Source organism: Megalops cyprinoides, chromosome 9 (genome assembly GCF_013368585.1).
Source record: "Megalops cyprinoides isolate fMegCyp1 chromosome 9, fMegCyp1.pri, whole genome shotgun sequence".
NCBI classification, from domain to species: Eukaryota; Metazoa; Chordata; class Actinopteri; order Elopiformes; family Megalopidae; genus Megalops; species Megalops cyprinoides.
Genome location: NC_050591.1, coordinates 32,818,370 through 32,834,672, shown reverse-complemented (window position 1 = coordinate 32,834,672; position 16,303 = coordinate 32,818,370). Strand labels below are relative to the sequence as shown.

At 46.0% G+C, this 16,303-nt stretch overlaps 1 protein-coding gene across 7 annotated transcripts in view; it reads left to right on the top strand.

The window, feature by feature from the left end:
• Positions 1-16,303, top strand: part of LOC118783614 (nuclear receptor corepressor 1-like) — a 71,198-nt gene that overhangs the window by 3,454 nt on the left and 51,441 nt on the right. For all 7 annotated transcript variants that reach the window (XM_036537563.1, XM_036537558.1, XM_036537559.1 and 4 more), the window contains exons 2-14: positions 365-557; positions 1,441-1,568; positions 2,561-2,762; positions 3,081-3,257; positions 5,323-5,436; positions 7,751-7,807; positions 8,004-8,056; positions 10,248-10,314; positions 11,462-11,634; positions 13,789-13,879; positions 14,408-14,586; positions 15,693-15,747; positions 16,195-16,296. In XM_036537563.1, coding sequence (XP_036393456.1) covers positions 450-557; positions 1,441-1,568; positions 2,561-2,762; positions 3,081-3,257; positions 5,323-5,436; positions 7,751-7,807; positions 8,004-8,056; positions 10,248-10,314; positions 11,462-11,634; positions 13,789-13,879; positions 14,408-14,586; positions 15,693-15,747; positions 16,195-16,296 — 1,506 coding nt within the window. In that variant the 5' untranslated portion in view covers positions 365-449. The remainder of the gene's footprint in view (positions 1-364; positions 558-1,440; positions 1,569-2,560; positions 2,763-3,080; positions 3,258-5,322; positions 5,437-7,750; positions 7,808-8,003; positions 8,057-10,247; positions 10,315-11,461; positions 11,635-13,788; positions 13,880-14,407; positions 14,587-15,692; positions 15,748-16,194; positions 16,297-16,303) is intronic.

Sequence of the window (16,303 nt, the reverse complement as noted above, 5' to 3'; positions counted from 1 at the left end):
AATTGAAGTTTTTCAGTTTGTAACTTTTATCTTGTATGAGAGTTCTATGTAATAAACGTCTTGTTATTCATAACTGGATGCATTGATGTGGCAGTGTAGCGCAGTGGTAAGGAGCAGGCCTCATAACCACGAGGTTGCCGCTTCCATTCCCCGCGGGGGCACTGCTGCTGTATCCCTGGGCAAGGAACTTAACCCAGAATTGCTTCAGTAAATATCCAGCTGTATAAACGGATAACATGTAAAAAGTGTAACCTATGTAAGTCCCTCAGGATAAGAATGTCTGCTAAATGCCAATAATGTAATGTAATTTAATAATGTGTCGGCCGTGGCGGTAAACATGGCCTCCCATCTCTTTCTTCCACAGGTGGTTCGTGTCTCGCTCGGTGCTCTTGCAGTAGCCTTTGACCCTTACACTGTAACCACCCTACCGGTTCCTTACCCATGCCAGCATGTCAGGTTCTGGGTTTCCAGCCAGCCACGGGGCCTTCAGCAGTGAGCAGAGCTGCTACCCGCCCCACTCGGCCCAGTACACTTTCACCACAGCGCGCCACCATCAGGTAAACGTGTGCAACTGCGCCCCCAAAGTTAGGCCACTCCCCTTTCACTCTGGGGTGCCTTTCACATTTCATGTTTTACTCTCGCAGCGAGAGAACACAGCGTCTTTTTATATTTCTCTCTCTGTGGTACGAGGCACCGGGGATCCGCCAGTGGAAATCCTGTATTTATATGGCGGGCGTCTCGGGACTGGAATGTGTGGGAGATCGGCCGAACTTTCTTGGCAGGGGCCTAAACGGGATTAGATCATCAGGACGTGGATGGTCATGGAGCCAGCATAGTTGATGGATGTGATTTTCATATGTAGGTCAGCTGTGGGCTTGCTGAGAAGACACAAGCCGAGGCAAAAACTTAACTTGGGCTCTTTGTCTTTTAAAATGTTTTGTTTTAATAAACCCTTGCACATAGGCCAGTCAGTGCAGTTTTTCTTTGCTGATGACTTCATAAGGTATGTTTGTGAACTGCGACTGTCTTGCCACCAACAATCAATTATCCTCAATCTGGATGCCTTTAGCTAATGCTAACATTTTTGCTGGCCACTCTTTTGTTTCCTTTGGTTGTTTTGATACCATTTCTCAAACGCTCTGTCAGAGATGCGGCGTTTTAAACATGTCAGAGCTTTAGCATAGACACTGAGAGGGGATGTAATGTAACAGAAGGGATTGTGTGATTTTTGAGGGGGGGGGATTACCCCCCCCCCCCCCCCCCCCCCCCCCAACAGAACAATGTGCATGCAGTTCCTCTGTTCTCCGCGTAGCAGGCACGCTCGCTCCCGGCAGAGCCACCCTGGCCCGGGCGCGCATTTTACCTGGTGTTTGTGCTCTTGCTGCTGACAGTGCCGCCAGGCCTCCTTCCTTCCTGACTCCACTGCTTTGTACACTGCAGGAGTTTGCGGTCCCAGACTACCGCTCACACCTGCAGGAGGTCAGCTCCGCCTCCCAGCTCCTTCTCCAGCAGCAGCAGCAGCGCCGGCGGCCCTCCCTGCTCTCAGAGTTCCACCCGGGGGCAGAGAGGTACTCTCCACACCCCCCACCCCTCCTTCCCTCCTTCCCTCCAGAGTACTCTTCTCATACAGTTTCTTTTTCTTTAAAAAAAAGTCATCAGGGACCGGACATTTAGGGAGGAGCTAGCCTTTATAGCTGAAGTGCTATATGAAGTGCTAACTGAATGCTGGATATATAGCCTGTACACTTAAACTGCATTTAAAATACTGTTTACTCCTTGGTCAGTGCACTCTAGATGCAGATACTGTTTTAATGGTTTTTGATGTACCACAAACACCAGTTAAACATAATTCAATAAAATTCAAATTATTTTATGTTATTATTTGATTTATTATTTATTATAAAGATTTGGTGTGCAAGACTGCTCACAGCTAGAGATTTAAGCATTTACAAACATAATATTTTATTTCTTAGTACTGAAAAGTACACTCAGACAACCACGTATAGTCGTATTAATCAAACTAAACACTGCACCGGCTATATTACATGCAATTATATGTGTGGGGATGGGAGAGCGTGTGGGAGCGCGTTGGAGTGTGTGGGAGGGTAAGAGAGCGTGTGGGAGCGTGTGTGGGGGTAAGAGAGTGTGTGTAGGGGTGGGAAAGCATGTGGGAGAGCGTGCTGGAGTGTGTGGGATCATGTGCGAGGGTAGGAGAGCATGTGGGAGCGTGTGTGGGGGTAGGAGAGTGTGTGTGGGGGTGTGGGAGCGTGTGGGAGCATGTGTGGGGGTGTGGTAGCGTGTGCAGTGGTGGAGAGCGGGGTGTGGGGGAGCATGTGCGGCGGTAGGGGAGTGTGGGGGAGCGTGTGTGGGGGAGCGTGTGTGGGGGAGCGTGTGGGAGCGTGTGGGAGCGTGTGTGAGGGTGGGGGAGCATGTGGGAGTGTGTGGGAGCGTGTGGGAGCGTGTGTGGGGGAGTGTGTGTGAGGGTGGGGGAGAGCGTGTTAGCTCTGTGTTACACAGTGACGCAGCGCGGTATTCACGCAGCCGTTCCGTGTCCCTCCAGGCCCCCTGAGAGGAGGCACGACTTCGAGCAGCACTTCCGCGCGGCGTCCGCCCAGCCCGAACACGAGGCCCTGGAGTCCAAGCGGCCGCGCTTCGAGCCCGTTCCCGAGGCCAGCTTCCCCTGTGCCCCGGCGTCGGGGATCGTCCTGCCCATCCCCCACGCCATGCAGGACGGCCTGGGCGGCGCATCAGAGGTCAAGAAGGTGAGCGAGGCGTCCAGAGTTTCACTGCCGGCAGTCGCTAAGACAGGCAGCGTTATTCTCTCGTGATTTTGATGATTGCTGTAGTGAAGGGTTAACAGTTTTGAAACAAATGTGTAGCAAGGCTGTACAATCTTACAGTGATGCCTTTCAAATACAGGGTTGAAAATGACCTTATTAGCCTTGGGCACTAGCTATAGATCTGGTGTAATAATTAGATTACATGATGCATTAAGGTGTAAACTACTACCCATAGTAAATATTTTGTAACTGTAGTTATAGTTATTATAATTTAAGAGGAATCGCTCCTCCCTGTTGCAGGAGAGCCAGTTTGGGGTGAAGGCGGAGGTCTTCCCCGCAGGAGTCCAGCGTGTAGGCGTTGAGCAGGATGGCTCTCCCTCCAAGCTGTCCAAGGAGGAGCTGATCCAAAGCATGGATCGCGTGGACCGCGAGATCGCCAAGGTGGAGCAGCAGATCTTCAAGCTCAAGAAGAAGCAGGTAGCCATCATCTTCCGCTCTGTTCTGCTGTGGTCTCTGCTCGGCTCTGTTGTTCTGGGCTGTTTTATGCTGGCCTGTGCTCGCCTGTGCTTGTTTGATGCTCTGTGCTGTTCTGAGTTGTTTCTGTATTCTTCTGTGTTGCTCTGTGCTGGCCTGCGATATTCTGTTAATTTGTGCTGTTTCTGTGCTACGATCTCCCCAGACAAAGCAGCCATCGTACTCATGTATTTGCAGCATCATAGTATTCCCACCTTACACTACAGTACTTACGCTGTTTATATGTATGTATGTATATATGTGTAGTAGTTTAGATTATCGGCATTTTGCAGCCCTTATTCAGAGAGACGTACATAGGTTACAGTTTTTGCTCGCTGTCCACTTATACAGCTGGACATTTACTGAGGTAATTCTGGATTAACTACCTTGCCCAAGCATACAGCAGCTGTACCCTGGCAGTGAACTGAACGAGCAACCTTCCGGTTCCAAGCCCTGCTTCTTCCCCACTATGCCATACTGCCGCATACGGACACGTATATAGCTGTATCGGATACCAGGAGAAGTAGGTCATTTGTTACAGTGTAGACAGGTCAGGAAAGAGCAAAATGTATCAGCTGTGAGTTTGTCAGTGAAATGAATCACTTGCTGTTGTGTGATTTAGTAAATAATTCCCACTGGAATACATCACTCAATACTGCTAAAATGGTTAGCTTTTTATTTTATAGAAGTGTACAAAGTCTTTCAGTGTGATGTCAGCTAAACCGTTCATCTCTGAAACCATCGCAAATGAAGAAGTGAATGCTCGTCATCAATTGCTACAATGTGAGAAGGTTGGATGTGTTTTCATATTCATCTTTGTGGAGCTACTTTGCCATTGTTTGACAAATGTAAAATCTAATATTACTTGGTGCTCTTTTGTTATGAACCCTTTTATCATCTGCCATTAAACTTGATGTAAGAGCAGCGTTCCTGTAGCAGTTAGGACAGTCCTCGACAGTTTCATTGTCTACTGTCTAAACTCACAAAATCTTTAAAATGACAAATTTAATCCTCCTTATTTACTGCTAACTATGAATTAGTTGGGAGATTTGGAGGAATGGATCTGACAGATGTGGACAAGTTCTCCCGTTGTTCTTATTCACATAAGCATCCACATTCAAAAATAAGTCAATATATTTTCCTGAAATTTCTTTTTCAGTGATGATCAATCTTCTTGTGAAGGAAAAAAAAAACTACTGTGCACAAAGGAAAATATTTCCACATTTTCTCAAACTTCCTCTGCTTGACAAATGATACAAAACGTACAGGAAAAGGCTGCCTCCAAGCACACATGTCTAGACATTTGTGTGTATGTGTGTGCATGCATTCATGCAAGTCTGCGTGTCTGCATATTTGCAAGTCTGCGTGTTTGTGTGTGCGAGTGCATATGTGCATGCATGTGTGCAAGTCTTTGTGTGTTTGCACGTGTGTGAATGCCAGTGAAACTATGAAGAAGACACATTTTTTAGGGGGAGACCTGCTTGGTGCAGCCATGTCACAGTGACCACTATGATGTACTTGGGTGACTACCACTGAGCATGTCATATGCTCTATAAGAGAGTTAGATGAGGTGATTTAACCTGTTGGATGTTAAAATCGAGTATGAAAAACACAGGAAGGAAAGACTGTGTTCTGCTTATCAAGAGAAGAATGCTTCTGTGCCAGTCGGTGTTGCTGTGCAGCCAGGAGCCGAGGTGCCATCGGTATAATTAATCAATACCTAAAAACTGTAACCCCTACTGTATCTTTCTTAAGAAAGTTACATATTCATAAACAGTGATGTTTCTTTTCATACTCTGTATGAAGAAAAAAAGGAAATGACTGGCTAGTTCTGGTTGAATACTCAGGACTGTGAGGGTAAGCAAATGGCCTTGAGCTTAATTTATTACCAGTTTTTGGCTTGGCGGTTTTGTCTGGCTGTTTCTTCCTGATGCTTGGGCAGTTGTGTCTCTCTCGTGTGGGCCTGCACAGGGTGTGTGAAATTGAATATTGACATGTTTCTTGTCGACCGTTTTCTTTCTTTTCTCAGCAACAACTGGAGGACGAAGCGGCGAAACCAGTGGAGCCAGAGAGGCCGGCGACCCCCCCTCCTGTGGAGCACAAACACCGCAGTATCGTCCAAATCATCTACGACGAGAACAGGGTGGGTGATGGGGCGGTGCCCCTTGCGCCAGGCCACACCCATCGGCTCGCCCACTCGCCCGGCCGCCCACCCCCAGGGGAGTGCTCACTGCATCGTATGGTCTTCGGCCAGCTTGGTTTCGGTCTACAGTGAAATCATCGTCATCGGTGTCAGTTGTTGTTATTCGGAAAGCAGTCATGTAAAAAAGTATCCAGTTGCCTTGAAATCAAACGACAGGAAGTGTGCCTCTCCCTCACAGGGAACAATGGCTGTTGCATCAGTGTGGCCACTGATGTTTTTCATGCTGTGCAGAGGGCATGTGTGCAGTCCCAGTCACTCTGGAGCCTTGTGTGAGAGTGTGTGTGTGTGTGTGTGTGTCTGTGTGTGTGTGTCTGTGTGTGTGTGTGTGTGTGTGCGCGCGTGTGTGTGTGTCTGTGTGTGTGTGCGTGCGTGCATGTTTGCTTGCGTGCCTGTGTGTGCAATCATGCAAGTCTGTGTGTGTGTGTGTGTGTGTGTGTGTGTGTGTGTGTATTTGTGTGTGCGTGTGTGCCTGTGTGCATGTGTGCGTGCATGCATGGAAGTCTGTGTGTGTGTGTGTGTGTAAGTGTGCATGTGGATGCCAGTGAATGTACGAGGAAGATACTTTTGAGTGTGTGTGTTTGTCTACAAAATGTGAACCTGTAAATGTGAGTGCTATTGGGTTAAAAAGATAGGGACTTTTTGTGTGTGTGTACGTGCGTGTGTTCGTGTGTGAAACTAGCCACCACTTTTGTTTGTCTTACTTACGCTGTCCTGTGAGGACATGTAGGAGGTTTGAGGCAAATGTCATGTTCATTAATTGAAGCTACAGATGGCTGGGTTCTCTTGACAGAGAGAGAGAGCGGGAGGGAGGGCGGGAGCGCTCAGGGGTTACTGCAGTTCAGCCCGTCTCTGTTCTGTGCGCTTCTGGAAGTCACCCAGCTACAGCTTCCTGCTTCCTGCACAAGTAACTCTTAACCCCTTCAGCAGGAAAACTCCATCTCGTAGCGGCCTGCTATCACTGGTGCCCTGTGTCAGCTGTTGCTACGGCCCTGGGTTTTATCTGTTTTTGAAATTTTTTATGTATGTAGTAAATTGGCGTGTTGTTGCCATTTTAGGTATGATGACTAAAGGAATTGCATATAGACTTTATCTTCAAACTAAAAAAAAGAAGCTTTGTTTTATGTACATTCTCTCTTCCTGTATCTGTGTGGCATGTAAAAACGTCTTCACTGTGCTTTAGTTACAGATTGGAGCTATTTGGTTGGAGCTACAATTTGGAGCTAGAGTGGTTTCTGTTAGCTAACATTATACATTAATTGTTCAGCTTTTTTATGTCGACACAATTTTAATGCAGCAGTTAAAGCTTATGAGTATATTTTTTCTTAATTATGCTGCATAGTTTTTGGTCAGTGGAGTGCAACATCACAATTTAATAATTATTATTACTATTATTTTCAAGCAAAAGAGTTGAAGTAGAGAGATTCCCATCAGTTGAAAAGGGGCAAAGTGATCAGAGGGGGAAAGCTGTTCAACGTTAGGCTGTGTCAGCCACGCAGATTTTGGCATGAGCTGAACCCTGAGAGATCGCCGTGCTGCGATATCCAAGGTGTATTACATTATCAAAAATTACCTGCCTGTGGGAAGCTGGTGTGGAAAAGCAGCGTGCTCTTCTCCTGGTTTGCCATTCAGCCGCCATCCACCCCTTTCGGCATTAGCAGCGTGTGCAGCTTGTAGCCTCTCATTACCTGCCCCAAAGCCTCAGGCTTCCGCTCGGCTGGTGGACCCTCCGTGCAGGGCTCGAAAAAGAGCCACTTTATTTCCAGGTCAGCTGCCTCGGGAGACATTTTTTGCCTGAAAAGATTGGACAATTTGTTCCAGAGATCGTGTTTGAGAAAAAAAAATAGAATCTGTCTCTTTGCTGAAAATATACCAGAATCTATGTGGCACGTAAAAAACTCTTTTCTTTTTCTTCTTTTCAGTTTTTTTGAGGGAGTGAGTAGGGCGGGACTGCTAAATTAAAATGTTTGCAAATCTGGCGAGAAGATTTAAAGGCTGAAAGGCGTTGGATCAAGCTGCACTGTATATTTGTCAGTTTGATTTGTGAACCAAAAAAAAGGCTGAATCGTCAGTGATATTTTAAAATTAATTGCATATTTTTTGAAAGATGAACCCGTTGCAAAAATTTGTAACTGTGATAATATTTTTAATATCTGTAATTGCTCAACATAAAGATGTCAAATTAAACGTATGAGGATGAACCTAGGCATGTTGCTACATATCCATAGTTTTCTTCACCTTATCTCTTCATTCACAGAAAAAAGCCGAAGAAGCGCACAAAATACTGGAGGGACTTGGGCCCCGGGTGGAACTGGTATGTGTTTGGGCAGAGCCGAACTTTTGACACTGTGACCTTATGCATCTGCTATAAATGAGTCATCTGCCAGGTTGCGATAGTTTGCTGAACTGGCTAACCGACTGGTGATTTATACTGTCAGTGATTTATGCTGATGCTTGTATTTCCATGCCTGTATTTTTACTGAAAGTAATGTCTGCTTCCTCTCCTTCAGCCCCTTTATAATCAACCATCGGATACGAAGGTTTATCATGACAACATAAAGATGTGAGTTTTTTTTTTTTTCACCCCTTTGGAGACTGTTTATTTTGTATTTCCTCTTGTTTCACCTCAGAACCTCAGGTTTCAATGGTAATGAATTGGTTAGAATTACAGTATTAATATTGATACCACGGAGAAATTAAGACTTTATTTTTCAGTGAAATTATAAATGTGTTAATTTAATTAATACCCTCTCTCACTCTGATATAGTTGTGTGGTTCTTCCTGCAAGCAGGCAGCTGCGCACACATTGTGCCGTACTGTGGAATTTGGGCGTGCAACATTTAGTAGTACACACATTCCCTGGGGAGGTGTGCTCCTCTCATTCATATGATTAGTGTTATTAGTGAGCTGAGCACGGCAGGTGCAAGCCAATCTACTGTCATGGTCATTATTATTATTCTTGCATTACTTTTGAGAAGAGTCCCTGACATCTGCCTCTGCCTTTGTTTGAATTTTCTTCTGATGTTCCTCGTTTGATAATTGGAGGTACTTACCAGCACCAGTAAATCTACTGTTGATTAGTGTGTGTGTGTCCTTACCATTTTGCTTTTTATATTGCTGTGGAGAAAAATGCTGTGCCAGCATGTTCATTTTGACAGATATGAGAGCCGTCAGCCAATTGGAAAACATTTGATGGACCTAGTGAGATGAGATGTTCCAGGAATAATCTCTGTGACTCTCTGTGTAATCTGTGTGGTGATTACATGTAAAGCCACCAAAAGAGACCGAGTGAACTGTACTGTAATGCTTGATTTCCCATGATGTACTGTCTTTATCTTCAACCTGACGCTGTAGATAAGTTTAGACATTGAACTTTTTTTAGTAGCATGGAATAAACAGAAGGACAGTCGGTTGTCACTTGTCAGCTTTGCGAGCCGAATCCCATTGCTCCTGTCCTCCTCTCCTCGTCATGGAGAGAGAATCGCGTTCGCTTTCCTGGTTCCAAGCAAACGTGAGCCTGAAAGAGTTCCTGTGCTTCCACAGTGTGATTTGCAATCTGACCCCTGCGGTAATCCATCAGAAAGTAAGTGCATGTTAAGCCCCCCAGCTCTTGGTGCGGTTCCAGCGAGAATCAAGGTATTCCTACCATTCGGAGTCAGCAGCTGCCAAATTGCGTTTGGGCCGAACCCCTAAGCTGCTCTCTGGCCCGCTGTCGTGTTCATGCATAAAATACTTGCGGTGACTCTCTTCTGCGTCTCACTCACAGCCTTGGACGTGTGCCTGCTTTTCGTTTGTGGGATTTTATATTAGCCAGTGTCGTGTCTTGGTTTCATGCCATTGTCTCAGGTGCGGATACAGGGAGCGTCAGTTGCAGTGGGTGTGTGCGTCAGCTCAATCCCCTCTGCGTCCAGATTTTTAGGAGCTGCTGGGGTGGTTTTCTGTGCCTGTGGTGTAGGGGGGGTTTATGTATGGTTGCCAGTGCTGCGTTTGTTGCCTTGGTTTTTGAGTCGCGGTTGGAGACTTTAGTCCCATCTGTGAGTGACAGTGGGCTGTCTTTAGCAGCTTGCTCGCTTTTCAGAGAGAGGTTTCTGTTTAGCTTCGTGGCTTGAGTCTTTTCTGAAAGTGGCCTGGAAAATGGCCAGCGTCTCAGCGATGTTTCTGTCTGAGTCTCGATGAGTCATCTGTGTCTTGTGAAGTACTTGACGCACAAGTACACCGATTGGACAGTATCCTAGCCAATAGCTGGGCCAGTACCCTAATGGTCTCTTCAGTGAGACCAAGTTAAAAAAAAAACTTGCAAGCAGACCAGAGTATCTTGGTTTCTTGCTGAAATTCTTGGAAAGTCTTGACATACTCCCTCAAAGTTTCTCTCAACCTCAGATTAAAAAGCATCACGCTGAAGCAGCCAGTTACATGCAGCACCTCCTATTTCTGGGTTGTTATTACATTAAAATTCATTTTAATCACTTCTGTATTGCATTACTTTTTTCATACTGAAAATTTGATTGCTTACTGTTGGTAACAACCCCCTTTTGCAGATAGGCTGTTTAGTGTTGGTACAGTATAATACAGTATCCACAGGTTTTACCATTTGCAAGTCTCCTTAGAATGTATATCCCTCAAATGGCATCTGTTGTAAAGTTCAATTTAGTGATTAAATAAATGGCTTTAGTAAGGTCTGCTCGGTATCTGCATTTTTTTAATTATTGCATGAAAAACATTTAAATTTTTTTTTTTTTTTTTTTTTCTTTCAGTAATCAGGTGATGAGAAAGAAGCTCATTCTGTTCTTCAAGAGGAGAAACCATGCTCGGAAACAGAGGGTAAGGGTGTCCTGAATTCAGCATGCTCCTAACATTCAGGGATCACACAGGGACGTGACACCAGGCCACACCACACCATGTCAAGTTCCTAGACTGTCACTGCAGTTATTGATTGGACAGAATTTGAATCTGCTCTTTTTTGAATCTCCCAAAACAATGTCTGTGAGTGATTCAAAAAGCAGAAGTTCCTTTTAGGGTACGTCAGTCTGTCTCTGGCATCTATGGACATGAGGTTTAAACCTGAGAAAGCAAATTAAATTGAATAATAAAGGGTTTTGTCACACCCACTAGAAGGAGCCTACTGTATGAGCTTAGCTCACTTTAGCGTAGTGTAATAGTGTTCACATCACTTACAATATCAAAAGGCTGTGTAAGTATAATAACAATATTAGATTTGTACATTTGGTAGCTAGCAGTAATTAAGCTGGATATTAAGTGTGTTTAATATGTGAATATATTATTGATTGTAGGTAGCCATTTACTTCAATTTGTAGATTTGCAATGCATATATATGTTTGTGTTCTGAACATAAGCAGCCAACTATTCCATGAAAAGACTATTGTATATTATCTCTGATTTTTAATTGTGTATGCACTGTTTTATAGTTGATGGAATCCCTGCTCTTTATTTATTGAGGAAATCATCAAATAAAACCACGATACCAGCACCCAAGGGCTCAGTGTATTTTATTTTAAATTTAGCTGGAGAAAATGGAGCTAAAAAAAGCATCAGATCCCTTTGGATTGATTGAGCTTTGAACAATGCATCATTACTGCTGATACATGATTAGACTGACCACCTCGGGGCTCAAAAAAAAAGTTACTGTTTTGAATCAGGAATGACTAGTGTAGCCATAGCTCTGAGCTTACAAAAGAAGTTCATAGCAACTTGTTGTTGTCTTAAAAAGTGTGAAGGTGAGAGTTAAGTTAAATTAAAACAGAATAGCGAGGCAGAGAACTGCTGTGTTTGCTGCATGAGTCCATGGCAGATATGACGCAGGGTGGGCGTTAATCGGACGGGCAGGTGGGCACTTGAAGGTGCCGAGGGTGACGTGGAAGGGCGCTGTGCAGCCGTAGGTCCTTCCGGAATATTCCGCGCGTGGTGCGCCAGTGCGCAATAACGCTGTTGTGGGACCCGTGTGACCCAGGAGCAGAAGATCTGCCGGCGCTACGACCAGCTGATGGAGGCCTGGGAGAAGAAGGTGGAGCGGCTGGAGAACAACCCACGCCGCAAGGCCAAGGAGAGCCGCACGCGGGAGTACTACGAGAGGCAGTTCCCCGAGATCCGCAAGCAGCGCGAGCAGCAGGAGCGCTTCCAGAGGTGAGGGGGGGGGGGGGGGGGGGGGGGGTCACCAGGGCGAGGCGGGGGGTCACCAGGGCATGGCAGGGGGGCCACAGGATGCCGAGATGCTCAAGGGGGGGGGTGACGACGTACAGAATGAGGGGTAGCGTGCCACAACACAACCTCTGTACTGCCTGCTATCACCCTCTCTGGAAAATGATCGGCGCCTTTGTATGGACTCATGCATCCACCTTGGCTTCGGGCTTTGGCTGCTCTGAGGCGGGCGTGGAGGAGGGCAGTGCTTTTTGTGCTTTTCCTCCTCCTCAGCATTAATGAGGCTAGTCGGTTTCAGCTCACAGTCAGGTGGATCGGCAGTGAAAGGGTTGACGTCAAGCGCTGACCTGCTGTGGGTTGCTCACGTAATCAACCGAAAGCCACTGTCTTCGGTGACATTGATGTGAAAAGCACGCATCACATGACTGGGGAGCGTGACTGGGGCGGGGCATTGCACATGACATCACATTGGCAGGCAGAAGTCAGGGGTGGGTGTTTGAGGAAATCTTTGCTGAGTTCACTGAGTTAATTTACCTTTTAACTGAGCCAATGCAATTCCCATTTCAGCCTGCTGATTTCTCTGAAGGCAGTCCATTGCACAAGTACCGCATATGTACATGCATGCACATACTTGCGCTCGCATACGTGCACGCGCGCGCATGCACCGAACACATACACACATGCATTTCCTGTGGCAGGCAGGAAGGTGTCAGTGTTGGTTCAGCTGATTTCTTTACAGCTGTGAAAGAGGGTGTTAGTGTTGTAGCAGATAAATGAGTCTGCGTGGCTGTAAGTTACGGCAGCTGCTTAAGTGAGGGATTGCCTTGGCTTCCCAAAGCAGAACTGCAGGTGAGGATCAGGTTATGGGTGCAGCAGGCTAGAGGGTCAGCTGGTGGTTATCCAGCAGTATGTGTCTCCAGTGAGAGGGTTTGGAGGTTCCAGCGGTCTTGCTCAACACACAGTCGTATCTGAAGGTGTTTATGAAAAACTGTTTCCTTGTTTACCTAACTTTTTAAAGTTTCACAATATTCTCAGCTTGCATGTGTGGTGACTTCATGTAACAGGAGCCAGTCACTTGGGAGTGAGAGCAGTTCACAGTGTCAGTATCTGTTTGAGTAGGGCTGTTTATTCTGTTCTTTTATTCTTTATTTTCTAAAGATTAAGATTAAAGATGTTTTCCAAGAGGCTGAAGAGTGTCTGTTTAAATTTAAATGTTGAGCTTAAGTGTGTCTTCATGTTCTTTAGAAGCCCTCTCAGTAATAATACTACTCTGCTTGAATAGACAAGACCTCAGTTTTTAACCCTATGATTTGTTTAAAAGTGTCAGTACCATACGCATATTTTCAGTTTCTTCTTTCAAAGCACGTACATCCTGTGAGACTGTACTGTTTCGAGCAAAGCAGAAGGGGAGGAAAGCTGCAAACATAAGCAGGAAAAAAAAGAATAACCTGATTGACCGGTTGTTAACATCGGCTAACCTTAACCGCTGTGGAGGCTGCAGCCGTTATAGCTCAACATGGGATTTTGGCCCTGCAGAGGTGGTGCAAGGCCGCGACCGTGCAATCAATCTATCTGTCACCCGGCCTGGCCTTACTTGCCCGGGAGGTTGTTCTGAGCGCGGCAGCAGCATGTAGCATTAGCCTCCCAGTGCCGAGTTAGCGCTCAGCTGCTGCTGCTGTGGCAGTCGATGTCGTAGGGAAGACATACCCAGCGCTTGTTCCTGCAGCGGAGCCCCTTGGGCTCTCCTCACGTCAGTATTTCACCGCTGTCACGTTGGGATATTAACGCCGTGACAAAGTGCATTGAGTGTAATCAGAGACAAGGCACTAATGCGAGAGTCAAAGTTGCCAAGTTAGCTTTAGAAAGGGCAGATCAAGTCAGGTTGAAAATTAAATCACGAAAGAAAGCTATGCTTATTTCGCACACTTAGGTGGAGACTCTTTGTCTCCTGGGCTAATGAAAGGTCTTTCGAAAGCGGTAGCTCTAATTTGCACCGCAGGCGCTGTGTGTTAACGAAGGTAGCCCTGTGAGGTAATCGCTGGGGTTCGCTCTCAGCTCGCCGGGATTCATCCTGGAATTCCCCGCAGGTGAGTGTTTTTTTTTTTGTCACGGTGTTTGTCTTTCGCGCCTGTGTTCCAGGGTCGGCCAGCGAGGTAGTGGCCTCCCTGCAACCATCGCGCGGAGCGAGCACGAGATTTCCGAAATCATCGACGGGCTGTCGGAGCAAGAGGTGAGAGCATAAGCACAGGTTTTTCCCCAGTGGAAGGCGTTGAGATAGGCAGGGGAGGAGTAACGATGTGAAATATGTGTGTCTAATATATCGGATAGCTTAGTCTGCCCATTTACCCAATAGCCGCCCTGTGAGAAGCCCTTGTGGTTTCTTGAGATCACTCTGGCAGCAGTGTAGCATGGAGGTAAGAACCAGTACTCGTAACTGGAAGGTTACTGGTTTGATTCCCCACTGGGGTGCTACTGTTGTTCCCTGGGGCAAGGTGCTTAACCTAGAATTGCCTCACTAAATATCCAACTGTATAAATGGGTAGCATGTAAAAAAATGCAACCTATGTAAGTCGCTCTGGATAAGAGCCAATAATAATAATAACAATAATAACTCTAGAACCTGGGTGGGGCCTTTTTCATATGGGCGTGGTGATCTGTCCACTTACTGGTAGATAGAAGGAGGGGCAGGGACAAAGTAGCACATTAGTATTATGGTTATTGTTTTATATGTATTTACATGCATGTCTGTCTGCATCAGAACAACGAGAAGCAGATGCGCCAGCTGTCCGTCATCCCCCCGATGATGTACGACGCGGAGCAGAGGCGGGTCAGGTTCATCAACATGAACGGCCTGATGGACGACCCCATGGGCGTCTACAAGGCCCGGCAGTTCGTCAACGTCTGGAATGAGCAGGAGAAGGAGATCTTCAAGGAGAAGTGAGTGCGTCTGTAACAACAGCAAGGATCAAGTAAAAGTCAACTGCTTCATTTAAAAAAGATTTTATCCTGATGTAATGAGTAATGATCTAGTGACTGATGTATGGTAGTATACTTGGCTTCCCTTGTTGAGTCCAGTTGCACAAGTTAACGTGTGGTAGGGCTCGAATAGTGTTAAGCTCACACTCACTGATTTGGGAGTGTTAGCCTGGCCTGACACTGTCGCTCATTCAACTTGAATGGATACACTTCTGTTGTTCTGTGCTGGAAGTCACTCTGGAATGTCTGCTAAATGAATGTAATGAAATGTAATGCAAATTGTTTATATGTGGGTATACTACGTCATGAAAATTACTAATAAACACAAGTGTAAAAGAAAGGAGTAATTACTCACCAGCACATGACACTCAAGCTACAAACACTTTTTTTTTCCCTGTGGAAAAGTTCACTGTGGACTTGTGGAGCTGTAAGGGCTTGCTTCATTTGTACCAAGCTGTTGCCAGATGAAGTGCCGAGATGGTGATAGGCATGGAGTCATATGCAGTTGCAGAAAGGCATTTGGAGTAAAGACTGCTCCATTGTGCCACTTTCGTTTTAATTACCCTGGTCAGTGTTATTACCGAGAGCGTGATTATTATTATGGAGAGTACAGCTCATCTGTTTTTGCAATGAAGTGTTTGGTTGAGGCAGGGCTTAGAGCTTCGTTACACTCTGTCCTTCAGCAGGAAGCCAAAAGAGTAATAGAGGACTGTTACAGAGGTATCAGCACCCTTTTTCTCCAAAATATTTATGCCATGCCATAAAAACATTTTTTCATTGGATTTTTGTCTCCTTAAAAAAACATTCCCACAAGTTTCATTAGGAATATTAAAAAACAGCAGCAGCAGAAAGACGTTTCTGTGTGAGAGGAGACAGCGCAGTATGGAAAAGCATTTAGCCGGCCACGGCATTGTTTACAAGCCTGTGGAGAATTCTGTCGGACGCTGGAACACGTAAAGGGATGTTGGTGCTTAACGCTGGTTCCTTCTTTCCTGTCTCCTACGCGGACTCTGGGTCTGTGGGAGCCCCTTCCCTGTCTCTTAAATAAATTTCTTTTTCTTTTGCAGGTTCATACAGCATCCAAAAAACTTTGGCCTTATCGCGTCATATTTGGAGAGAAAGGTGAGCAGACTCAGGTAATTGAGTCGTGAATTGGTTCTGTAGCCTGTTGTTGGACCAGGTGGTTATTGCGGAGGCTGAAATCTTGTTAGGTCAAATTTTGTGAGAGAGGGAAAGGACAAACGGGTTGTTATGTTGGTGTAACATTTGTTCATGGGGTGGCAGTGTAGCATAACGGCAAGGAACAGGACTCGTAACTGAAAGGTTGCTGGCTTGATTCCCCACTGAGGCACTGCTGCTGTACCCTTGGGAAAGGTACTTAATCCAGAATTACCTCAGTTAATATCCAGCCGTATAAATGGGTAACATGCAGAAAAATTGCAACCAATGTAAGTCTAAATGTAATGTAATGCCCTCGGGTATGAGAGCTCAAAGGCCACAGAGGGCCGTGAAGTCGGTCCATTGTTTCTAATCTGAGTAAATAAACGCCTCCCCCTTCCATCCTCGCAGTGCGTCGCTGACTGCGTTCTGTATTACTACCTGACGAAGAAGAACCATAACTACAAGACTCTGGTGAGGCGCAACTTCGGCAGGCGCAGGGGACGGAACCAGGTGAGTG